Raw genomic sequence first — 26,585 nt, 5'->3', positions numbered from 1 at the left:
AAATATTCTTGCTAGGTGAAAAGTAAATGCATATGAACATTTGTTAGATATTTCCAAACTCCCCCATGTTGTATTTTGAATCCTTACCAGAAATGTATGAGTGCCTGTTTTCTCTCACAGCTTTACCAACAGAGAGTATTATAAACTTATCTATTTTTTTTAAGATTATATTTATTTATTTGAAAGAGAGAGAGACAGCGAGAAAGGGAACACAAGCAAGGGGTGTGGGAGAGGGAGAAGCAGCCAAGCAGGGAGCCTGACTCGGGGCACAATCCAGCTGGGATCATGACCCGAGCCGAAGGCAGACACTTAACGACCGAGCCACCCAGGCACCCCTAGAAACTTATATTCTTGACAGTCTTATGAGTGAGATATGGTATTTCAGTAGGTTTAATTGAACTTTATCTTATTATAAGTGAAATTCATCAACATTGTATAATGTTAAGATCTCTTTTTATATTTCTTTTTATGAGTAGACTTTTCATATCTTCATTTTCCTATAGGATATTTTAAATGTTTTACCTCCATTTTTAAAATAATTTTTATTTTGGGGATAGTTGACCATTATATGCTATACAGGTTGTAAATATTCCCTAATAGTTTGTTTTTGTCCTTTAACTTATGGTGCTTTTTGCCATGCAAATTTTGCTTTCATTTTCATGGCGTAAACTTTGTCAATATTTTCTCTTATTACATCTTGAATTTTAGTTATAATTACAAACTCGTTCCCTTACTCTTTCTTGCACAGGAAGGGCTGTCAAATTTTTTCTGCAAGGCCAGATAACAAATATTTTATTTAGGCTTTTGGACTAAGGTCTCTGTTGTGAATCTTCACATCTGCCATTGTAGCATAAAAGCCATCATAGACAGTTAGGAAATGAATAGGCATGGCAGCATTCTAGAAGTGTCAGCAGGTATTTTATTAGAAATGTCAGAAAGAAAAATTTGTCTACTTTCACTTATTTCTATTACTTAAAATAAAAAAGAAAAGAGTAGGTTATGGGTTTTGTTTCATATTTTGTTATATTATGTTCAAATATGCCATAATAACCCATACAAGCAAGTGAAGCCTCAATATAGTGAGCATTAGACATGCTCCAAGCACTTGTATGAACTTTATATTCATTATTTAAGTTACCCTTTCAACAGTTCTTTCAAGTAAATATAATTATATTTTCCATTTTCAAGTGAGGAATCAAAGATATATTAAGCAATTTATCCACAGTAAGACAGTTATTATGGATGATGGGGGGAAAAGATGGAGGAGTAGGGGACCCTATTCCAACTGGTCCCCAGAATTGAGCTGGATATCTACCAGACCTCTCTAAGCACCCATGAAATAAGCCTGAGATGTAAGAAGATAGATCTGGATCTCTACAAACAGAATATCGCAGGCGGTTGGTTTCAAGGTACAAAGCGGGGAGCTGTGATTCCACGGGAGGATATCTGAGGATAAACAGCAGCAGGAGGGAGCCTGGCCGTGGGGATCCTATGCCTCCAGTGAGCGATAGCCTCCTGTGCTGGGGACCAGGGACAGACTCGCAGACCGGTAGCAGTGGGGAAAGGACTTTAGACGGAAACCGAGTGGCAGGGTCACGTGTGCAAACTGGGAGCAGCTGGTGGTTTTAGAAGCACAAAGGGCAGAGACGTGCCATGACCTGGAGGCGAGGACTGGGAGCACAGCTGAGGGGCGCACAACCCAGGATGCTGCCGTTTATAGCAGCACAAAAAGAAACAGATAGTGTGGCCTGGAGAGCTCACTGAACAACAGAGTGCAATCTCTCTGCTCTGAGGCAGAGGGTTGGAAATGGTCTCTTCTGCTCTGACTCTCAGAAGAGACCTGGAAAGCCTCCAGGGAAAGCCATAAGAGAACAAAAGCCCCAAAAAACCATTTCCCACTGAGCCCATCCCCTGCCACAAGGGCGCAGGGCAACTCCACCCAAACAGGGTTGCCTGAGTAACAGCACGGCAGGCCCCTCCCCCAGAAGACAGGCTGGGAGAAAAAGAGGCCGGCAACCTTAAGGTCCCTAGAAAACAAGTGCATCTTGCTTGGGTTGTGGTCAATAATTTGGACTCTATACATTCCCTCAACCACCCATCAACAGAATGACTAGGAGGAGGAACCCCCCAAACAGGAAAGACTCAGAGATTATGACTTATGCCACAGATTTACAAATGGATGCAAATATAACCAAGATGTCGGAGATGGAATTCAGGCTAGCAATTGTGAAGACAGTGACTAGATAGGAGAAATCAGTTAATGGCAACATAGAGTCTCTAAGGGCAGAAATGAAAGCTGAATTGGCAGAACTTAAAAATGCTATCAATGAGATGCCATTTAATCTACATAATCTAACAGCTAGGGTAAGTGAGGCAGAAAAACGAATTAGTGACCTAGAAGACAATTTAATAGATAAAAAGGAAAAAGAGGAGGCCAGGGAAAAACAACTCAGAATCCATGAAAATAGAATCAGAGAAATAAGTGACACCATGAAGAGTTCCAATGTCAGAATTATTGGAATCCTGGAGGGGGTGGAGAGAGAGGACTAGAAGATATACTTGAGCAAGTCGTAGCTGAGAACTTCCATAATCTGGGGAATGAAACAAACATTCCTGTCCTAGAGGAAGAGAGGAACCCCCTCCCAAGATCAAGGAAAAGAGGCCAACACCCCGGCATGTAATAGTAAAACTCGCAAATCTTAGAACCAAGGAACCATCTTAGGGGCAGTTAGGGGGAAGAGATTCCTTACGTACAGAGGGAGAAACATCAGAATAACATCAGACCTATCCACAGAGACCTGGCAAGACATATTCAGGGAACTAAACGAGAAGAACACGAAGCCAAGAATACTTTATCTGGCAAGGCTGTCATTTAGAATGGATGGAGAGATACAGAGCTTCCAGGACTGGCAGAAACTGAAAGAATATGTGACCACTAAGCTGGCCCTGCAAGAAATATTAAGGGAGGTTCTATAAAAGGAGAAAGACCCCAAGAGTCATATACAACAGAAATTTATAGGGACAATCTATAAAAAGAAGGTCTTCAGAGGCAACATGATGACAATTAATTCATATCTTTCAATAATCACTCTCAATGTGAATGGCTTAAATGTTCCTATAAAATGGCACAGGGTTGCAGATTGGATAAAAAGACAGGACCCATCCATATGCTGTCTACAAGAGACTCATTTTGAACCTAAAGATACATCCAGACTGAAAGTGAAGGGATGGAGATCCATCTTCCATGCCAGCCGACCTCAGAAGAAAGCTGGGGTAGCAATTGTTATATCAGACAAATTAGATTTTAAACTAAAGACTGTAGTTAGAGACACAGAAGGACACTATATCATTCTTAAATGGTCTATACAACAAGAACATCTAACAATTGTAAATATCTATGCCCCCAACATGGGAGCAGATATCTACATAAGCCAACTGTTAACCAAAATAAAGAGTCATATGGATAACAATACATTAATTGTAGAAGACTTCAATACTGCACTCTTAACAATAGACAGATCATCTAAGCAGAAAATCAACAAAGAAACAAGAGCTTTGAATGACACACTGGACCAGATGGACCTCATAGATATATACAGAACATTCCACCCTAAAACAACAGAATACTCATTCTTCTTGAGGGCACATCGAACTTTCTCCAGAATAGACCACATACTGGGTCACAAATCAGGTCGGAACCAATACCAAAAGATTGAAATTATTCCCTGCATATTTTCAGACCACAATGCTTTAAAACTGGAACTCAATCACAAGAAAAAATTTGGAAGAAATTCAAACACTTGGAAGCTAAAGACCACTCTGCTCAAGAATGTTTGGATCAACCAGGAAATCAAAGAAGAACTTAAACAATTCATGGAAATCAATGAGAACGAAAACACATTGGTCCAAAACCTGTGGGATACTGCAAAGGTGGTCCTAAGGGGGACCATAGCCATGGTCAAAGCCATCCAAGCCACACTCAAAAAAATAGAAAAATCCCAAATTCACCAACTAACTCTACACCTTAAAGAACTAGAGAAAAAGCAACAAACAATGCCTAAGCCATGCATTAGAAGAGAAATAATTATGATTAGAGCAGAGATCAATGAATTAGAAACCAGAAAACAGTAGATCAGATCAACAAAACGAGAAACTGGTTCTTTGAAAGAATTAATGAGGTCGATAAACCACTGGGCTGACTTATCCAAAAGAAAAGAGAAGGATCCAAATTAATAAAATTATGAATGAAAGGGGAGAGATCACGACTAACACCAAGGAAATAAAAACAATTACTAGAAATTATTATCAACAACTATATGCCAATAAACTGAGCAACCTGGAAGAAATGGATGCCTTCCTGGGAACCCTTAAACTGCCAAGACTGAAACAGGAAGAAATTGACAATCTGAATAGGCCAATAACCAGTAACGAGATTGAAGCAGTGATCAAAAACTTCCCAAAAAACAAGAGTCCAGGGCCTGATGGATTCCCTGGGGAATTCTACCAAACATTCAAAGAAGAAATAATACCTTTTCTACTGAAGCTGTTTCAAAAAATAGAAACCAAAGGAAAGTTTCCAGGCTCATTCTATGAGGCAAGCATTACCTTAATCCCAAACCAGGCAAAGACCCCATCTAAAAGGAGAATTTCAGACCGATACCCCTGATGAATATGGATTCCAAAATCCTCAAAAAAATCCTAGCTAATAGGATCCAACAATACATTAAAAGGATCATCCACCAAGACCAAGTGCAATTTATCCCCGGGATGCAAGGGTGGTTCAAAATTCACAAATCAATCAATGTGATAGAACACATTAATAAGAGGAGAGAGAAGAACCATATGGTCCCCTCAAATGATGCAGAAAAAGCATTTGACAAAGTACATCCTTTCCTGATTAAAACTCTTCAGAGTATAAGGATAGAGGGAACATTCCTCAAGTTCATAAATTCCATCTATGAAAAACCCACAGCGAATATCATCCTCAATGGGGAAAAGCTGAGAGCCTTTCCCTTAAGTTCAGGAACATGTCAAGGATGCCCACTCTAGCCACTATTGTTCAACATAGTATAGAAGTCCTAGCCACAGCAATCAGACAACAAAAAGAAATAAAATGTATTCAGATTGGCAAAGAAGAAGTCGAACTCTCTCTTTTTGTAGATGACATGACACTTTATGTGGAAAACCCAAAAGACTCCACCCCCAAATTCTTAGAACTCATAAAGCAATTCAGTAATTTGGCAGGATACAAAATCAATGCACAGAAATCAGTTGCTTTCTTATACACTAACAATGCAACTGTAGAAAGAGAAATGAGAGAAATGATTCCATTTACAATAGCACCAAAAACCATAAGATACCTCGGAATAAACCTAACCAAAGAGGCCAACGATCTATACTCTAAGAACTACAGAACACTCATGAAAGAAATTGAAGACGATGGAAAAACATTCCGTGCTCATGGATCAGAAGAATAAGCATTGTTAAAATGTCTATGCTACCCAGAGCAATCTATACCTTCAATGCCATCCCCATCGAAATTCCAAAGACATTATTCAAAGTGCTGGAACAAACAATCCTAAAATTTGTATGGAATCAGAAAAGATCCCGAATTGCCAAGGAAATGTTGAAAAAGAAAAACAAAGCTGGGGGCATCACGTTCCTGATTTCAAGCTATATTACAAAGCTGTAATCACCAAAACAGCATGGTACTGGCACAAAAACAGACACATAGACCAATGGAAAATAATAGAAAGCCCAGATATGGACCCTCAACTTTATGGTCAAATAATCTTCGACAAAGCAGGAAAAAATATGCAATGGAGAAAAGACAGTCTTTTCAATAAATGGTGCTGGGAAAATTGGACAGCCACATGCAGAAGAATGAAACTCGACCATTCTCTAACACCATACACAAAGATAAACTCAAAGTGGATGAAAGACCTCAATGTGAGACAGGAATCCATCAAAATCCTAGAGGAGAACATAGGCAGTAACCTCTTTGACATCGCCCACAGCAACTTCTTTCAAGATACATCTCCAAAAGCTACTGAAACAAAAGCAAAAATGAACTTTTGGGACTTCCTTAAGATAAAAACCTCTGCACACCAATGGAAATAGTCAACAAAACAAAGAGGCAACACACAGAATGGGAGAAGATATTTGCAAATGACACTACAGATAAAGCGCTGGTATCCAAGATCTATAAAGAACTTCTCAAACTCAACACCCAAAAAACAAATAATCAAGTCAAAAAATGGGCAGAAGACATGAAAAGACACTTCTCTGAAGAAGACATACAAATGGCTAACAGACACATGAAAAAATGTTCATCATCATTAGCCATCAGGGAAATTCAAAGCAAAACCACATTGAGATACCACCTTGCACCAGTTAGAATGGCAAAAATGGGGGCGCCTGAGTGGCTCAGTGGGTTAAGTGGCTGCCTTCAGCTCAGGTCATGATCCCAGGGTCCTGGGATCGAGCCCTGCATTGGGCTCCCTGCTCGGCGGAGAGCCTGCTTCTCCCTCTCCCTCTGTCTGCCACTCTGCCTACTTGTGCTCTCTCTCTATCTCTGTTAAATAAATAAATAAAAATCTTTAAAAAAAAAAAAAAGAATGGCAAAAATGGACAGGGAAAGAAACAACAAATGTTGGAGAGGTTGTGGAGAAAGGGAACCCTCTTACACTGTTGGTGGGAATGCAAGTTGGTACAGCCACTTTGGAAAACAGTGTGGAGGTGTCTCAAAGAATTAAAAATCGAGCTACCCTATGACCCAGCAATTGCACTACTGGGTATTTACCTCAAAGACACAGATGTAGTGAAAAGAAGGGCCATATGCACCCCAATGTTCATAGAAGCAAGGTCCACAATAGCCAAACTGTGCAAAGAGCCAAGATGCCCTTCAACAGATGAATGGATAAAGAAGATGTCGTCCGTCCATATATACAATGGAATATTATTCAGCCATCAGAAAGAATGAATACCCAACTTTTATATCAACATGGATGGGACTGGAGGAGATTATGCTAAGTGAAATAAGCCAAGCAGAGAAAGTCAATTATCATATGGTTTCACTTATTTGTGGAACATAAGGAATAGCATGGAGGACATTAGGAGAAGGAAGGGAAAAATGAAGAGGGGGAAATTGGAGGGAGAGAGACTATGGACTCTGAGTAACAAACAGGGTTTTAGAGGAGAGGGGGATGGGGTATGGGTTAGCCCTGTGATGGGTATTAAGGAGGGCACGTACAGCATGGAGCACTGGGTGTTAAAGAAAACAATGGATCGTGGATCACCACATCAAAAACTAATGATGTATTGTATGTAATTAACATAACATAATAAAAAAAATTTTTTTTAATTAAAAAAAAGACAGTATGGGGAGAATGGATATGTAACAAGGGTTGCTGAGGAAACACTGAGAAATAGGGAAACATAAAATAAAAATAGGGGCACCTGGGTGGCTCAGTCGTTAAGCGTCTGCCTTCGGCTCAGGTCATGATCCCAGGGTCCTGGGATCGAGCCCCGCATCGGGCTCCCTGCTCAGTGGGAAAGCCTGCTTCTCCCTCTCCCACTCCCCCTGCTTGTGTTCCCTCTCTTGCTATGTCTTTCTCTGTCAAATAAATAAATAAAATCTTAAAAAAATAAAATAAATAAAATAAAATAAAAATAAATGTCACTCACAGTATATCATTGAGGGCAATGATTGACAAACATCTTCTGTAAAGGGCCAAATAGTCAACATTTTAGGCTTTATGGGTCTCTGTTGCAACTACTCAACTCTGTCTTTGTAGTGGAAACAGCTACAGATGATTTGTAAGCGTATGGTCAAGATTGTGTTTCAATAAAACTTTAGTTACAAAACTGGGACTTGCCTGGTGTGGGCAGAGTTTGCAGACCCCCTGTTCCATGGTAAATACTATTGCCATTATGGTTAATTGTAGCTTTTTAGTTTTTCTTTTTTTTTTTCAGGCTGTTACAGAGTAGTATTAGTATTAGTATATTAGTATAGTAATATTAGATGGGAAAATATAAATATATAAACATATTAAGTGTTATATATACAATTATATTTTATATTCTTATATAAATAATCTCATTATTAAATGTAAAACAACAACAAAAAATACTGACTGCATTAGTGCTGGAAATACTGACTCTACCTTTGGCCCTCCATCTTGATCAGGTCCTCTCTTGGGGCAACATGTTCTGGACCCCCTGGAAATTTTAGAAATGCTGACGGACCAAGGCCCCACCTGAGGAAATTTGCTCTGTCCCTTAATAAATTTGTAAACTTGATGTATAATTCTTCTAAAAACAGGTTTTTGACAGCCACATACTATCTTGTCACTTCAAAGCCACATAGATAAGGCTATCCTTTCCCTCCTGTCATCACTGTAGTGTTTCATGGTTGTTGTGTGCTGAAAAGTCAGGGTGGCTCCATCTCCCCACATGGCCAATTCAATCCATTCTGCACTGCTCTTTTGAGAATTAAATAAAATAATCTGTGTAAAATATTTAGCACAGATACTGTGAGAAACTTAATCCCTCTTTTCATTCACTTCTTTCTTTCTTTCTTTCTTTCTTTTTTTAAAGATTTTATTTATTTATTTGACAGAGAGAGAGATAACGAGATCAGGAACACAAGCAGGGGGAGTGGGAGAGGGAGAAGCAGGCTTCCTGCCGAGCAGGGAGCCCAATGCGGGGCTTGATCCCAGGACCCTGAGATCATGACCTAAGCTGAAGGCAGACACTTAACAACTGAGCCACCCAGGCGCCCCCATTCACTTCTTTTTTTAAAAAAGGATTTTATTTATTTATTTGAGTGAGAGTGAAAGCAAGAGAGATCACAGAGGGAGAAAGAGATTCAGACTTACTGCTGAGCGGAGAGCCTGATGTGGGGCTCGATCCCAGGAACCCTGAGATCATGACTTGAGCCGAAGGCAGACCCTTAACCAACTGAGCCACCGAGGCGCCCTTCATTCACTTCTTTCTAGAAAGTGTTCATTGTTCTCTGACTCCATATTTTATTCAGGGGTCTTCTTACCTTCTTTCTGTAGATGTGTTAGGGGACAGGTGAGGCCTTGTTGAGACCCAGGCCCTCCGGTTCCTCCCCCTGGAACTCACCACAGTCAGGAATCATGATGGGCAGGGTGTGGGACACAAAATCCTGAGTTTGCCCCTGGGAAGGTTCTGACACTGCTGTCACAGGAATTCATTCTGCTTCCATAGCATCTCTACACTTGATAGCACCACCTGATTGCTAGAAGGAGAAAGAGAGAATGAAGGTGTTGTCATGATCTCAGGAACCAGAGGTAAACTGCATGCATCGTGATTATGTGCTCAGATAGCCAAGTTACCAAAAGTATCAAGTTCTTCTGAAGTAAAGATCTTATCTCAACATTTGAAAGTGGACTCTAAGGAGGTGGGGGAGGAGGTTTTGTAATTTCACACAATACTTGTGGTTATCACTATTTGTTGAAAACTGGCAACCATCCAGCTACTAATTACAGAATTTTATTCTCAATCATGATTTTTAATTTTATTAATTTGTGAGAGGCCTTTGCCATCTTTTCTTTACAGATAAAGGGAGTATCCATTATCCTTCTTTTTAACCATCTGATACGTATTCAGGATTTTTGATTTTCTTTCCAGAACCCCAGAGAACAAGGTTTTAGAGGCATATCCACCATGTTGCAGGCACCTGTTGTTCTCAGGGGCCTGTTCCCATTGAACGCGTGTGTTCCTTTTGTCCTAGTATTGACCCTGAATGTGGAGTGAGGTGCTGCTTCTATCTCTAGGATACACGATTTATACCTTGGTGTCTCCTATACCCAAATAACTGCCATATACTTAGGGTTATAACAATCAGTAGATTCTTTCAGTATGGCCACAGGATGGTAGTAAAGGCATGGAATTTTTATGTTTGACAGATCATTCTACCTCTGAAAAACTGCAATGCCCATGAATAAAATTGGAAGTGATAATAAGAAATACTTATGTAATCTGTATACCCCTTTCCTGTCTTCATTTTGAACCATTCAGGTACTAGAAATCTCTCTCTACAGTGCATTAACAGACAAATGGATTTTCCTGTGAACCATTCACTCTGTATTTTCAGAGTTCCCAGACAGCCTAATTTGGTAGGATATCAGTTCAAACTGCTTTAATTTGTATCATAATTGCCGATATCATATGGGGCTCACTGTGTGAACAGAATCTAAGACATTTTCCTGCCAAGCTCAGGAAACACTGCAGAGGGAGAGGCTCTGGCTGGGCACCCAGCTCTGCAGCCTCTGTGGTTGCCCATATTGAGAAGGATGTGGGTGTGGTCAGACCTGAAGATGGTTCTTGTGCAGCTTCTCTTGGCAACTCTAATGCTGTGGGTCCAAATCCAGCAGCCACAGTAGTACATGACCCCATCTTGTTTCCTTAAGAAATTTATTTTCAAGGTTGAAGTGGAAGTTTCTTGTTCTTCCCACTTAAGTGGCTCTAAGTAAGCTTTGTTGAGACAAATGTGAGATATTCTCTCCCTGATCTGGTTTCTGTCAGTACCAGTGCATGGCTCTTTTGTTAAGCTAGTGGGCACTTTCTAAGATATGTGTGCACACTCATCTCTTGCTCTGGATATTGATATTTCAGGTTGCTCCAACTTTACCTGCCTGTGGCCAACTGCAAGCAAAGAAGGGAAATTCCCATGAAAAAAATTATATGGAAAAAGGCAACAAGAAGAATTTCTTGAGGTTTTCTGTAAACTGAAGTTCGTGGGGGACAACTCACAGGCCTGGGAGACAAGAAAATGATAGCTTTCAGCAGTGGCATATTGTTGGCCTGGCTGGGTCCCCAGCAACAAGGTAAGAAAGGTCCCTGTTAACAGAACTTGTCAGGCCCAAGGCAGGAGGGTGGGGCTGGTTCTGGTTTCTCAGAAGTGGTGGCTTAGATAGTTCCCTGGGGTTGTTCATTATCTGCCACAAATATGAGTAGTTCTGGGCCTTCCTGTTCCCTGTGAGTGCTGGGCAGATGGGGTAAGAGGGCTTCCAATCTGGAAAGAAATTCCTGGTAAATGTGTCTGTCTGGGGTGTGGCAGGATGATTCTCACACCCACTCTGCCATTCCCCTTGGAATCCTGTACTGCAGAAACGTTGCTCAGGAACATGAAGACAGGCCTTTTATATTGAAAAGGCAACTGAGAATTTACTGGCATTTTACTTATTCTCTGAAGACACCTAATCCCTCAGGTCCTGCACCTGTGCTGCAGCACATTGTAACAATTTGTGTCAGTTAGTGTTCAGTATCGGTTGTCTCTGCTGTGGGAGACAGTGTATTTTTCCTTTTATTGTCCTGCAGTGAAGTGGTTCAGTGTAACGGCCAAGAGGAGTCAGCTGATGTGGGTCCCTCCCCTTCTCTGCCACCTCACCCAGTACCAGCTGTGGACCTGGATAAGTCACTGACCCCCTTAGTACTTCAGTTACCTCAGGAGTCAGACATGCTGGCTGATTATACTGGAACAGAATATTTAGGTGATGTGGGTTACAGGAGCTAACATATGCCCAGAAGGGAGAACACACACACACACAAACACATACACACACACACACAAACACTCAGATAGGCTTTTCTGCTCTTGGCAGGTTCCCTCTCTTCTTTCACAGGGAGAATCAACAGTGGCCCAATATGGCGACACATCTAACAGCCTCGATGGATTCTGAGCTCTATTCCGATGAGATCATACTGGCACAACCTCCCCACACCTCCAAGCAAAAGGGCCTTGCTCCAATTCTAATTCACTGGACCCCCTAGAGTTCACTTAAGGAATTGCAGTCTTTAAACCTTTCAGTGCCCATTATTCCAGTTCAGAAGGCATGAACTTACTACCTTTGGCTCAACATTAAGCCTAAATTCATTAAGCTCTAATTTTTTTAGTTTTAAAATGGACCAGTAATAGTTATGTTACAGAGGGATTTCTTTTAGATGTTATAAAAATGGCACGCAGTGATTCCCTGTCTCAGCCTGAACCTTACTCACATACTGAGTCTCTGGATGCTGAGACTTAGCATTCTAAATGACTTTAAATTTAAATGAGACTCAGCAATTTAATTTTAAAATATTACATGTTTAATAAATATTAACTTTCAGAAGAGCAAATATTTAGGGCACCTGGGTGGCTCAGTTGGTGAATGTCTGACTCTTGATTTTGGCTCAGGTCATGGTCTCAGGGTCCTGAGATTGAGCCCCACATTGGGCTTGTGCTGAGCTTGGAGCATGCTTAAGATTCTCTCTCTCCCTTTGCCCCTCCTCCAGTCCTTCTAAAAAAATGAGCTGGGGGTGGCTGGCAGTTTTAGAAGCACAGACAGCAGAGACATGCTTGGACCTGGAAGTGAGGGCTGGGAGTGCTGCTGTGGGGTGCACAACCAAGGACGCTGCAGTTTTTAGCAGCACAGACAGAAATGGAGACAATGTGGCCTAGAGACCTCACTGAAGAACAGATTGCGATCTCTCTGTCATGAGGCAGAGGTTTAGATACAGTCACTTCTGCTCTGACTCTCGGAAGAGATGGGGAAAGCTGCCAGGGAAAGCTGCCAGAGAACAAAAGCCCCCCAAAATGGGTTTTAACTGAGCCCATCCCCCCCACAGGGAGCAGGACAACTCTGCACATACAGGATTGCCTGAGTAACAGCACAGCAGGCCCCTCTCCTAGAAGACAGGCTGGAAGAAAAAGAGGCCAACAACCCTAAGGTCCCTAGAAAACAAGTAAGCATCTTGCACCTGTTGGGTTGTGGTCAATAATTTGGACTCTGTACATTCCCTCAACCACCCCTCAACAGAATGACTAAGAGGAGGAACCCCTCAAATAGGAAAGACTCAGAGACTGTGACCTCTGCCACAGAACAAATGGATGTAGATATAAACAAGATGTCGGAAATAGACTTCAGAATAATAGTTATGAAGACAATAGCTAGGATGGAGAAAATGATTAATGGCAACACAGATTCTCTAAGGGGAGAAATGAGAGCTGATCTGGCAGAACTTAAAAATGCTATCAATGAGATCCAATCTAATCTAGATACTCTAACAGCTAGGGTAAATGAGGCAGAAGAACAAATTAATGATCTAGAAGACAAACTGATAGAAAAGAAGGAACTGGTGGAGGCCAGGAACAAACAGCTTAAAATCCATGAAAAGCAGAATTAGAGAAATAAGTGACACCATGAAACATTCCAATGTCAGAATTATTGGGATCCCTGAGGGGGTGGAGAGAGAGAGAGGACTAGAAGATATATTTGAGCAAATCTAGCTGAGAACTTCCCTAATCTGGGGAATGAAACAAGCATTTGTGTCCTAGAGGCAGAGAGGACCCCTCCCAAGATCAAGGAGAACAGACCAATGCCCCGGCATGTAATAGTAAAACTCGTAAATCTTAGAACCAAGGAAACCATCTTAAGGGCAGTTAGGGGGAAAAGTTTCCTTACATACAGAGGGAGGAACATCAGAATAACGTCAGACCTATCCACAGAGACCTGGCAAGCCAGAAAGGGCTGGCAAGTTATAGTCAGGGTACCAAACAGCAGCCAAGAATACTTTATCAGGCAAGGCTGTCATTTAGAATGGATGGTGAGATGCAGAGCTTCAAGGACTTGCAGAAACTGAAAGAATATGTGACCACTAAGCTGGCCCTGCAAGAAATATTAAGGGAGGTTCTATAAAAGGAGAAAGACCCCAAGAGTCATATACAACAGAAATTTATAGAGACAATCTATAGAAACAAGGACTTCACAGGCAACATGATGACAATAAAATCTTTCAATAATCACTCTCAATGTGATTGGCCTAAATGCTCCCATAAAATGGCACAGGGTTGCAGATTGGATAAAAAGACAGGACCCATCCATATGCTGTCTACAAGAGACTCATTTTGAACATAAAGATACATCCAGATTGAAAGTGAAGGGAAGGAGAACCATCTTTCATGCCAATGGGCCTCAAAAGAAAGCTGGGGTAGCAATTCTCATATCAGACAAATTAGATTTTAACCTAAAGACTGTAGTTAGAGACACAGAAGGACACTATATCATTCTTAAATGGTCTATCCAACAAGAAGATCTAACAACTGTAAATATCTATGCCCCCAACATGAGAGCAGCCATCTACATAAGCCAACTGTTAATCAAAATAAAGAGTCATATTGATAATAATATGTTAATAGTAAGAGACCTCAATACTCCACTCTCAGCAATAGACAGATCATCTAAGCAGAAAATCAACAAAGAAACAAGAGCTTTGAATGACACACTGGACCAGATGGACCTCATAGATATATATAGAACATTCCACCCAAAACAAGAGAATACTTATTCTTCTCGAACGCACATGGAACTTTCTCCAGAATAGACCACATACGGGTCACAAATCAGGTCTCAACTGATACCAAAAGATTGAGATGTTTCCCTGCATATTCTCAGACCATTACGCTTTATGGAACTCAATCACAAGAAAAAATTTGGAAGAAATTCAAACACTTGGAAGCTAAAGACCACTCTGCTCAAGAAGTGTTTGGGCCAACCAGGAAATCAAAGAACTTAAGCAATTCATGGAAACCAATGAGAACAAAAACACATCAATCCAAAACCTCTGGGATACTGCAAAGGTGGTCCTAAGGGGGAAATACATAGCCATCCAAGCCTCACTCAAAAAAATAGAAAAATCCCAAATTCACAAACTAACTTTACACCTTAAAGAACTGGAGAAAAAACAACAAATGATGTCTAAGCCACACATTAAAAGAGAAATAATTAAGATTAGAGCAGAGATCAATGAATTAGAAACCAGAAAGACAGTAGAGCAGATCAACAAAAGTAGAAGCTTGTCCTTTGAAAGAATTAATAAGATCGGTAAACCACTGGCCAGGCTTCTCCAAAAGAAAAGAGAAAGGATCCAAATTAATAAAATTATGAATGAAAGGTGAGAGATCACGACTAAAACCAAGGAAATAGGAACAATTATTAGAAATTATTATCAACTACTATATGCCAATAAATTGAGCAACCCGGAAGAAATGGATGCCTTCCTCGAAACCTATAATCTATCAAGACTGAAACAGGAAGAAATTGACAATCTGAATAGACAAATAACCAGTCAAAAGATTGAAACAGTGACCAAAAATCTCCCAAAAAACAAGTCCAGGACCTGATGGAGTCCCTGGGGAATTCTACCAAACATTCAAAGAAGAAATAATACATATTCTGAAGCTGTTTTAAAAAATAGAAACAGAAGGAAAGATTCCAGATTCATTCTATGAGGCCAGCATTACCTTGATTCCCAAATCAGGCAAAGACCACATCAAAAAGGAGCATTTCAGACCGATATCCCTGATGAATATGGATTCCAAAATTCTCAACAAAATCCTAGCTAGTAGGATCCAACAATACATTAAAAGGATCATCCACCACGACCAAGTGGGATTTATCCTGGGGATGCAAGGATGGTCCAACATTCACAAATCAATCAATGTGATAGAACACTTAATAAGAGGAGAGAGAAGAACCATATGGTTCCCTCAAATGATGCAGAAAAAGCATTTGACAAAATACAGCATCCTTTCCTGATTAAAACTTTCTGGAGCACAGGGATAGAGGGAACATTCCTCAAGTTCATAAAACCCATCTTTGAAAAACCCACAGCGAATATCATTCTCAATGGGGAAAAGCCGAGAGCCTTTCCTTAAGATCAGGAATACGTCAAGGATGCCCACTCTCGCCACTATTGTTCGACATAGTACTAGAAGTCCTAGCAACAGCAATCACACAACAAAAAGAAATAAAAGGTATTCAGATTGGCAAAGAGGAAGTCAAACTCTCTCTTCGCAGATGACATGATACTTTATGTGGAAAACCCAAAAGACTCCACCCCTAAATTACTAGAACTGATACAGCAATTCTGTAATGTGGCAGGATACAAAATCAATGCACAGAAATCAGTTGCTTTCTTATACACTAACAATGTAACTATAGAAAGAGAAATTAGAGAATCGATTCCATTTACAATAGTACCAAAAAACCATAAGATACCTCGGAATAAACCTAACCAAAGAGGTAAAGCATCTGACTACAGAACACTCATGAAAGAAATTGAAGAAGACACAAAAAGATGGAAAAACATTCCATGCTCATGGATCAGAGGAATAAACATTGTTTAAATGTCTATTTAAACAATCTATGCCCAGAGCAATCTATACTTTCCACGCCATCCTGATCAAAATACCAATGGCATTTTTCAAAGTGCTGGAGCAAACAATCCTAAAATTTGTATGGAATCAGAAAAGACCCCAAATTGCCAAGGAAATGTTGAAAAAGAAAAACAAAGCTGGGGGCATCATGTTGCCTGATTTCAAGCTATATTACAAAGCTGTAATCACCAAAACAGCATGGTACTGGCACAAAAACATACACATAGACCAATGGAACAGAATAGAGAGCCCAGAAATGGACCCTCAACTCTATGGTCAAATAATCTTCAACAAAGCAGGAAAAAATATGCAATGAAGAAAAGACAGTCTCTTCAATAAATGGTGTTGGGAAAATTGGACAGCCAGATGCAGAAGAATGAAACTTGACCATTCTCTAACACCATACACAAAAATAAACTCAAAATGGATGAAAGACCTCAATGTGAGAAAGGAATCCATCAAAATCCTAGAGGAGAACATAGGCAGTAACCTCTTCGACATCGGCCATAGCAACTTCTTTCAAGACACGTCTCCAAAGGCAAGGGAAACAAAAGAGAAAATGAACTTTTGGGACTTCGTCAAGATTAAAAGCTTCTGCACAGCAAAGGAAACAGTCAACAAAACAAAGAGGCAACCCACAGAATGGGAGAAGATATTTGCAAATGACACTACAGATAAAGGGCTGGTATCCAAGATCTATAAAGAACCTCTCAAACTCAACACCCAAAAAACAAATTAAGTCAAAAAATGGGCAGAAGACATGAACAGACACTTCTCCAAAGAAGACATACAAATGGCTAACAGACACATGAAAAAATGTTCATCATCATTAGCCATCAGGGAAATTCAAATCAAAGCCACATTGAGATACCACCTTACACCAGTTAGAATGGCAAAAATAGACAAGGAAGAAACAACAAATGTTGGAGAGGTTGTGGAGAAAGGGGAACCCTCTTACTCTGTTGGTGGGAATGCAAGTTGGTACAGCCACTTTGGAAAACAGTGTGGAGGTGCCTCAAAAATTTAAAAATCGAGCTACCCTATGACCCAGCAATTGCACTACTGGGTATTTACCCCAAAGATACAGATGTAGTGAAAAGAAGGGCCATATGCACCCCAATGTTCATAGAAGCAAGGTCCACAATAGCCAAACTGTGGAAAAAGCCAAGATACCCTTCAACAGATGAATGGATAAAGAAGATGTGGTCCATATATACAATGGAATATTATTCAGCCATCAGAAAGGATGAATACCCAACTTTTACATCAACATGGATGAGACTGGAGGAGATTATGCTAAGTGAAATAAGTCAAGCAGAGAAAGTCAATTATCATATGGTTTCACTTACTTGTGGAACATAAGGAATAGCATGGAGGACATTAGGAGAAGGAAGGGAAAAATGAAAGGGGGGAATTCGGAGGGGGAGATGAACCATGAGAGACTATGGACTCTGAGAAACAAACTAAAAGTTTTAGAGGGGAGGGGGTGGGGGGATGGGTTAGCCCAGTGATGGGTCTTAAGGAGGGCATGTATTGCATGGAGCACTGGGTGTTATATGCAAACAATGAATCATGGAACACTACATCAAAAACTAATGATGTACTGTATGGTGACTAACATAACATAATAATTTAAAAAAAAAGAAAATTTAAAAAAGGAAGGCTGAGAAACAATATCTGACATTTTTCCTTCCTATACTGGGAATAAATTCATTCTTTCACTAAGATTCATAAGGTGGGGAATTTCCTGGACATAGACGAGTGTTTCAAATGCTAGGAGCCAAGAAGGGAGATAAATGGTCACTTCAGACACATTCATGAAAAAATGTGTTTTCTCTTCATGAATTATTTCAAACAGGGAAGAAAACAAAGGCAGAATTTATCTTTTATTCATTATTTTGAATACTTTCAAAAATAGAGATTTTATTTTCTTTATTTTTCATAACATTAATAGCTCACAATATTGAAGGCATTTCTACATGGTAGGTGCTGTGCTACAAACACATTGGTTCTATTATCTCATTTAATCTTCACAAAGTCTACTAAGTTGGTGCTTTTATTGTTTCCATCTTTCAGATGAGAAAAGGGAGGCTTTTGACACACCAGGAATTTTATCAAAGGTCTGACATGAGCAAGTAGCAGAACAGTAATTTGCACCAGAGGATCTATATCTAGAACCCACAATCTTAAATAAGATACTTTATTTCTTCCATATGTACTTTTTATAACATAATATATTTATACCACTATGCAATAAGAATATGTATACATGTATAAGTACATATGTATGTATGTATGTATTTACAGAGGTGTCTGTGTATATATTTCTATCAAGGTTCTAGAATGCATGTTTAAGATTCATTACAGGAAATACTCTAAATATTATTCCTCAATAATGCTTCCTGAAATTCACTGATTCACATATTAATTCAGCAAGGGTGTACGGAGGCTGCACGAGAGACAAGGCATGTGCAGACCCTGGCAAGGTCACAGACACCAGAGACATAGGTCCTCCTTGGGAGCACTTGTATCCCAGCAGCACTTGCGTTCATCTTCCTTCATTTGGCACTGCACCTGGCCCTCACAGTCAGGTCTATGACCACAGTCACCCGCCCTCCCTCCATTTCAAGTCCCTTGTTATAAAGCCTGTACCATCCATACTGCCTAGAACCCTCTCAGGACAAAGACCTGATGGTTCCTGACTCAGGCTGTTCTCAGCAACCCCAGCCAGAAGCGCTCATCAGGAGACCATCAGGTCAATGGGAAGTTGGAGCAGGAGGGCTGACAGCCTGCAGGCACAGCTGGTGACTGGACTGTCTGCTTCTTTTCCCCTTGATTTTAGGACTGAGGTACCTGTCAGGGAGCACAGAGTGGGGGCTGAGGCTGAGGCTGGAACTAGGGCTGAGGTTGCCCATGTGGAAAGGATGAGAGTCCAGAACTGAAGAGCGGTTCTTGGGGCAGACTGTCTGGCTCCTCTAAGATTTTGTACATTTGCACGTGGTTTCATCTACTGTGTTCTGTGGACTGTATAAAAAGAATTGCAGTAGAGGAGACAGGATGTCTCAGTGCTGCCTATTTATTGTTCTCATATTGCCTCTGAGCAAGTGTTATAAGAGACCAAATATGTATCAGATACCCAAAGTCTGATTCTTTTTTTTTTTTGGTACCAATAAATGACTAAGGTGGCAGGTGCAATGTTGAGTATGGTACATAAATGTAATTATCCTTTTTTCTACTGTGGATATAGATATTTTGGTTGTGTCATTTTGGCTACTAACTGTAAAGAGAGAGAGAGTGAGACAGAGATATAGACACAGATATGTAGACCGAGAGATATGGAGAGAGAGACAGAAATGAAGACAAAGACTGACAGAGACATAGACACAGGTATATCTAGTGCAGATAGAAATATTGCAAATGTGCCTCAAGGGAGACTTTTCTAAATTAATTGTCCCAATTATTTCATGGTAAGGGGTAGAGACAGATGTGAAATTTAAAAGAAGTACTGATGATAATACTGAGCCCTCCTCCAGGCTGGATGCTAAGCATCTTGGATTTCTCATCTCATAATCTCACAGCAGTTACTGGGGTGGGAGCATCTCTGCTCCACAGAAGTCAACTCTAGATGCTCCAGCTGACCTCCTCCTCTCACTCCACAGTCTGGGGCCCCTGGGGTCTATGCAAATACTGGCTTTTGTTGTTGCTGTTTTACTGCATTTCTCATGACCGTCAGTTTCTCTCAAGGATTTGAATTGTAAAATTTGGTTCCTAGGTTCAAACAATAGTATTTTCATTGGTTCTTGAACAACACTTTTTGTAGATTAGTTTATCTTTTTTAGAGTCAGAAAGCTTCATAGATTAAATTTTTCAAAACGCTGGCTCTTGTCTACATAACTATGTAGTTACTACCTTCTGAACAGAGTCTCTGTAGCACAGAAGTCTCCGTTTTAACTAAATAAAAAAGGACACAGCCTTTGCAGAATAATTAGAAAAAGTCACTCTTTCTCCAAGCTGACACAGCTCTGCTCAGGGTATAGAGGAGGGTGGGTATGGGATGGATTTTGTTCCCCACTGTGCCCCCTCACATAGGCACACATGAGCAGGGCACACTGGTAACAACAAACAGAGGCTGCAACTCCAGGTTTGTTGCAGGGAAAGGAAGTGTCATTATTGTTGATAATGTATGTATGTCATCTCTTCTTCATTCTGATATTGGAGGGACGTGTTAACCTTACCAACTGAAAATAGTTTCCTCTGGGTTAGAACAGACTCTTTCAAGTTAGGACAATCTCCTTTGGCACATTCCTCATCCTTTGTTTGTCTGTCTCCTACTCATTCTCATGAGGACATCACTACACATGGGAAGAGCGGAGTTAGTTCTTACAGTCTTCCTCCCACCTTCTTCCAGCCCTTTGTCCTGCTGGTCTTTAGGATTCAGCCTCTTCGTCAGAACTATCTTGTGCCATAACCAACCCTGAACCCACCACCACTGACTCACACCACGCCATGGGATGTAAAGTTTCCCCCTTGCACCTTCTGTTCTTGTCTAAGCATCAATTCTTTCTTCCATGAAATAGGTGTATCTGCAGGATTTTTAGAATGATCACATGATTTCCTCAACAGACTCAACATGTAGCATATTATCTGGCAGCTAAATGGATATAATTCCAATTTATTCATTGCCAGCACCTTCAGATTGAGCTTTTCAGTTATCGAAAATCTCTGAGAACCTTACTTCTCTCCGAGATAATCAGACCATTTCAACAGAGTCTCTAAATAGGAAAGCAAATCAATAGGAAATTATGTCAAATCAGACATTTAGAGCAGGGTTAGTGACATCTGTGGGGGTACAATGGTAGCCATCAGACTCCCTTTCCTCTGATACTGAGGCATTACATAACAAGAAGTATATAAAGTGCTTAATACACTGCCTACCTAGTACAGAAGGAGGTTTCAGTAAAAAAATAGCTATTATTAAAATCTTATCAGAACATTATGTTTATTAAATTTCAAAAGAACTTAATTCTTTTTCTTTGAGCAAAGGAAAGCAATCAAAGTAATATGTTGACATGTGGATTACAAATACTAATTCTACCACTTTCAGAATATAACTACAGATTTTTGGTAATTATTTGGTAACTTCAATTTAGAAGTTAAAAAAGTAAAGGCAACAGAACTCATAATAGATAGGAATGATCAGTTTGTGAGTGAAACATTTAAATGTTGACTCATAAATGGCAGGAAAGTAGATGAAGGAAGGACAGAAATGATAGAACAATTATAACAAACGTGAGAGGCTGGATTTTAGTTGACATTATGAAAATGGCAGGCATTTCTCTACTTTCTTTTCATAAGAGTTAAGATTGGTTCACTACTGCACACTTGTTTATTGTATTAAAGAACATCAAGAACACAGAATTGAATTCATCACAATATTGGTTCATAAAGCCCTATAATCATTCTTCTAGACAGAGATAGAGATCTCTTTATTTATTTTATCCTACTTAGGTGATGATGACTTACCTCTAATAAATTGGCAAATACCTCAGAATCCCTGATTTAACTGAAGAACAAAAGCATTAGAAATAATCTACATGCTCCTCTCTACTAAATTCATCAACTAGAAAAGCACAACATTTAATGATAATCTCTCAACACTTGTCCAGTTCCCTGTTTTCTTACTGAGGGAACAGGGCACATCCTGGTCTGTTAGAGATGGGACTTTGGTGGCTTTGTGTAATGAGAAATAAAGGAACCAGATAAAATCTCCCAACTCTGCAACTTGTTTTAGTTATCTGGGGGCAAATACAACCTATTTATTTGACTGTCTAGTTGATTTTTATTCTTTTGTTCCTCCAGATGGACAGTCTACTTCTCTTTACCTTGCCTTGGGCATTACGAGGTAGACCCTCATAGACTGCACAGATGGTTTTCCTTATTCTCTGGTTGCTGTTTGGGAGCAGCTAATGGAAGCAGCAGCAAGAGACTGAGAAGTGGGAGAGAGTGAGCTTAGGGCTCCCTCCCTGAAGGAGGCCTGTATCCTCACAGGGACCAACATATAGTGACAACTCCTGCCATACCCAGAGCTTCATGTCCAGGAATAAGAGGTGCATGTGGGAGAAGTAATTCTCTTTTATACCACTCAACCCACTGGAGGAATGTGTTTCTTTTTTCTCAGGGCCCTGGATCCACAGGCTTGGAAATCTAGTTCCCAAGAAGAAATACTTTTGTCAGGTGACATGGTGATGGTTCTTTGAACTTCAAATTCCATTGGCCAACTTTCCATTGGAAATCAGAGCAAAGATTCCCATTACTGTAATCCACAGGGGTTAGGTTCCTGGGGCACAGAGCAATGGGGAGAAAAGTGGAGCATTGATCCTGAGGAGGAAATAGGAGATTTCACAGTATCCATCATCCTTTGCACCCCTCAGCATCCATTCTTGTCCTTTGCCTAGGGGAGAAATCTGTCCCCCCACAGCAGGGGATACACAGGGTCCTACTTGAAAGCCTATCTTCCTCTCAGTCTCCAGATGAACATGTGAGGTTGATTTTCTAGCAAACTTCCATGAATGGTAGCAGATCATGTTTTCAGGCAATAAAAGTGCCAAACAACTGTGTTGAAAAAAACTATGGTTGTGTGCAATTCTGCTTGGGATGATCTCATTCGCTCATCTGCATGTGGACAAAAGAGATGTAAGGAAACCAAGGAAATTAAGTACAGTGTTACTAGAAGACTCAGTATCACTGCCACTGTCTATAGTACCTGGTATCTGTCCTTCACTGGGGAAAAGACCCACTCAGCCGAAGAAGTTACTCTGAGCTCTCCAAGCATGAACCTGGTCTCTAACTTGGCAGATGGAGTCAGTAGGAATCAGCAGAGAAAACAAGATTTTGTTTTGTAAAAGAAGCAAAGGTTGTTGGAGAAGAGGGGAGAAATAGTGGTCAAGACAGAGGCTATTACACACATTTCTAACCATCAGACTTCATGTGTCTAAGTGTTCAATAATATGCAAGAATTTTAATATTAAGTAACATGTGAATTCTTTTTAACAATAAATTTTAAAATAAAAATCAAAAGCCATACAGATTTTCCATGAGTCAATTAGGGTATGGAAGTAACATAGTAAAAACTCTCCTGATCCCAATGTTTAGAAGTGACCTCTCCAAGTTGTGCCCTTTCCTCTACCCAAGATGGTGTCCCTGAACCCATTCTGGGGGTGGAACATAAAGAACACCCAACACAAAACAATCAGCATAGATTTCCAGGTGTTCCCAGAAATTTATAGAATTGTGATTTTTAGAAGATGACTCTCATGTAACAGACATGACATTTTGCCCACTACTAGTGTGTGTGATCAATTGAGAATGGATAATATAACTATGAAAACTGATTTTTTGAGATGTTCTTAGACTTTTTTCAGCATCAATTTCATAATATAATGTTGTTTCTATTACTCAAAATCATTGTGTCTCACCCACCTCAGGAATGAAATAAATGAGTTGAGCCCAAATCATCAGGATATTTCAAGCATCCATCTATGCAAAATCCCCCACCTGTGAGGTAATGTGAGCCCCTCTCTAATAGTAAAAATATCAATCTCACTTCAACAGACATTAATGGAGTCACCACTGTACTTGGTCCTGTACATTCTAACAAGATGCTTTCAGTGTTGTTAGAATCAGCCATTTAAACAACCATTTAATTAGCAAACATTTACTTAGGATGGGAGGGCTTATTGGTCTCTGGCTGGTTTGGCTTTACTGTGTGTGGTCAAAGTGTCCTTGGTGAAGCTCACCTTATCCTCAAGGAGAAGGGCAGGAGGAGAAAATGACTCCAAAAATGACTTGTTCTCTCCACATAGGGGTTGTTTTCTCCATGCACAAGACCATTGTCCTCTCAGGTTGTAACTCAAAGGCACTATAGACCCATGTTGCAAACTGAGATTTAAATTGACTTGGGAGGACTTCTCATGACAGTGTCTTCATATTTAGCTAATTTCTCTGTAACGAAATTGTAATAAGTGTTTTGGACTTTCCTCTCAATAATCATGTTTACCAATGCTATTAAGTGTACATAAAATTTGAATCTTTGATTGAAAATACAATTAATTCAGTTTAGACCTCCTCAGAGAGCTTTTGCTTCTTCCCCACATATGGCAGCAGGTGTTTTCCTGTTTGGGACTGGAGGATCAGTAATATAGATTTTCTTTTTTTTTCCTCAAGAAGTTGACAAACTTTATAAGAAGTTAGTAAACATATTGGTATCTTATCTGTACAATTTTGCTTTAACAGAAATCAGTCACATAATCGTGGCAGGTAAAACACCCATTTTACAGAGGCGATAACAGAGGTCCAGGGAATCTGGCCCCCAAATCCCATATGGAGTAGCATTCAAGGAGAAGTGGAAGGATGTAGGCCCCGGCCTCATCCAAGGTTGATGCATCAACCTGCCTGAGGATCATGTCCCCCCACAGAAGTTGAGCACCAAGCTTGCCAGTGCATGAGGATGCTGAGAAGCTAGCCCTGCTGTTTTCTGTGCTTTTGATCCCTGATTCTCCACTGTAAAGTAACTAGCAGTGGGCAGGCAGCAACTTAGAAAATGGAATCAGAAGGTGACTTCCAATCTCAGTTTTCAATCATTTTATGGTAAATCTCTCTCTGGAATGATTTTCACAATACTTTATTCTCACATTCTTCATTGGTGATGGCCAGAATCTTCAGTCAACGGTCTGTCACAGCTCTGTTCAGTAGAAATAAATGTATGTCACAATTTGAGACACATTTTCTAACTGTGGCATTTTTTAAAAAGTTAAAGAAACAAAATTCTAGGACTGTTTTTATTTACTGCGACATATCCAAAATAGTGTTTCAACAGTAATCAATATAGAAATTACTAAGATATTTCATCTGTTTTTATAGTCTCCAGAATGTGATTTGTATGTTACACAAACAGCCCATCTCAGTTTGCACTAGTGCACTAGCTACATTTCGAGTGTTCAGGAGCCACATGTGGCTAGTGGCTAGTGGCTACTGCATTGAGCAGCACAGATTCTGCTCCAAGCGCTTCAGAAACACTGCGCTGGACAATCTTTAGAAAAGTCCCTCCAGACTGGACAGCTCGCTGGGTCTGCGCCAGACTGCGCGCCAGGGGCTCCTTAGCCTGCAGGGTTCTGTGCAGTGGACCCGCGGAGAGCGAGAGTCTGGGGTGCTGAGGCTGACCCAGGGCAACCCCAGGGACCCAGAGCTGGTGGAAGATGCTGGGCATGGAGCGCCCTGGGAGACAGAGACCTTTTTGCTCAGGGACCTGGTCAGAGCACAGGGCTGTGCTCTTCCCAGGCAGCGCAGTAGTACACGCCCTCGTCACGCTTCTCCAGCTTCAGCACCGACAGAGTACAGCTGTTGCTCTCCCTGCCCTTCTTGGCATTGACTTTGTCCGCTTTCATGGGAAAATCCCTCTGCACATAGGACCTGGACATGTCTAGGTAGAGGAGCCTCTTGGGGGCCGTACCCTCCTGGTGGCGGTACCAGTGGACATAGCTGACCGAGGTGTCTACTTTGCATGGCAGGGTGGCTGAGCTGTCCAGGGGCAAGCGCACCACCACCAAAGCAGGCTGATCCAGCTTGAGCCCTGCTCCACCACCTGCCAGGGGGAGGAGGGGACAGTGGTGAGACAGGGATGGCCAGGAGCCTCAGGGTACCCTGCACGGGGGGAGCGTGTCTGGACTTACCAGGAAACAGGAGAGTGCACAGGATGGCAAGGAGACCCAGCATGGTTCTGCTTCCTACCTGGAAAGAAACCCAGGGTGACCTCCTAGATGCACTTGCTGGGAGGAGACTGCCTGGGTGGTGGCAGAGGGCAGGTTAGGATCTGAGCTTCTGCTTCCTTGAGGCACCTGCAGGTAATGATGAGAGAGAGGCAGGAGAAAGGGAGGGAGGGGCCAGAGGGCAGGGACAGGTCTGACCACAAGGGGTGGAGGGAACATCCATGGTTAGGGGGCTGAGAAACAATGAGGAATGTTGGTGCAAGGAGAATACCAGTGATAACAGCAATCCTTGATTGGACTTCGACTACACCTGAGCACCACACTAATTGGTTTCTGCTCATTTTTTTTAATCACATCTGAAAATCACCCTGTGGGATGAATGGTAATACCCTCAATTTAGAAATGGGGAAAGCCTGGCTGGTATTTTAAGTAACCATTCCAAGGCAACATGCCTAAGGAGGATTAGGTGATGGGGTTGTGAGCCAGGTCTGCCTGGAGACAAATCTCAAGCCTCAAACGGCCACTTGGTACTGACAGAGCAATGGGTGTGCAGGCTGCTCGGGATGCAGGGACAAGCACAGAGCAGAGATCCCTGC

The 26,585-nt window shown here is 41.0% G+C and overlaps 1 gene segment (V, D, J or C); it reads right to left on the bottom strand.

The window, feature by feature from the left end:
* The window catches only part of LOC118551590 (T-cell receptor gamma chain C region 5/10-13-like), a 54,001-nt gene extending 27,888 nt beyond the window's left edge, over nt 1-26,113 (bottom strand). Inside the window, 2 exon segments of the C gene segment in view lie at nt 25,530-25,865; nt 25,954-26,113. Of these exon segments, the coding sequence occupies nt 25,530-25,865; nt 25,954-25,996 (379 nt within the window).
* Between the last annotated feature and the right edge of the window lie 472 nt (nt 26,114-26,585).

Source organism: Halichoerus grypus, chromosome 12, assembly GCF_964656455.1.
Source record: "Halichoerus grypus chromosome 12, mHalGry1.hap1.1, whole genome shotgun sequence".
NCBI classification, from domain to species: Eukaryota; Metazoa; Chordata; class Mammalia; order Carnivora; family Phocidae; genus Halichoerus; species Halichoerus grypus.
The sequence above is the reverse complement of the archived record's forward strand: the minus strand, read 5'-3'. Positions and strand labels throughout refer to the sequence as shown.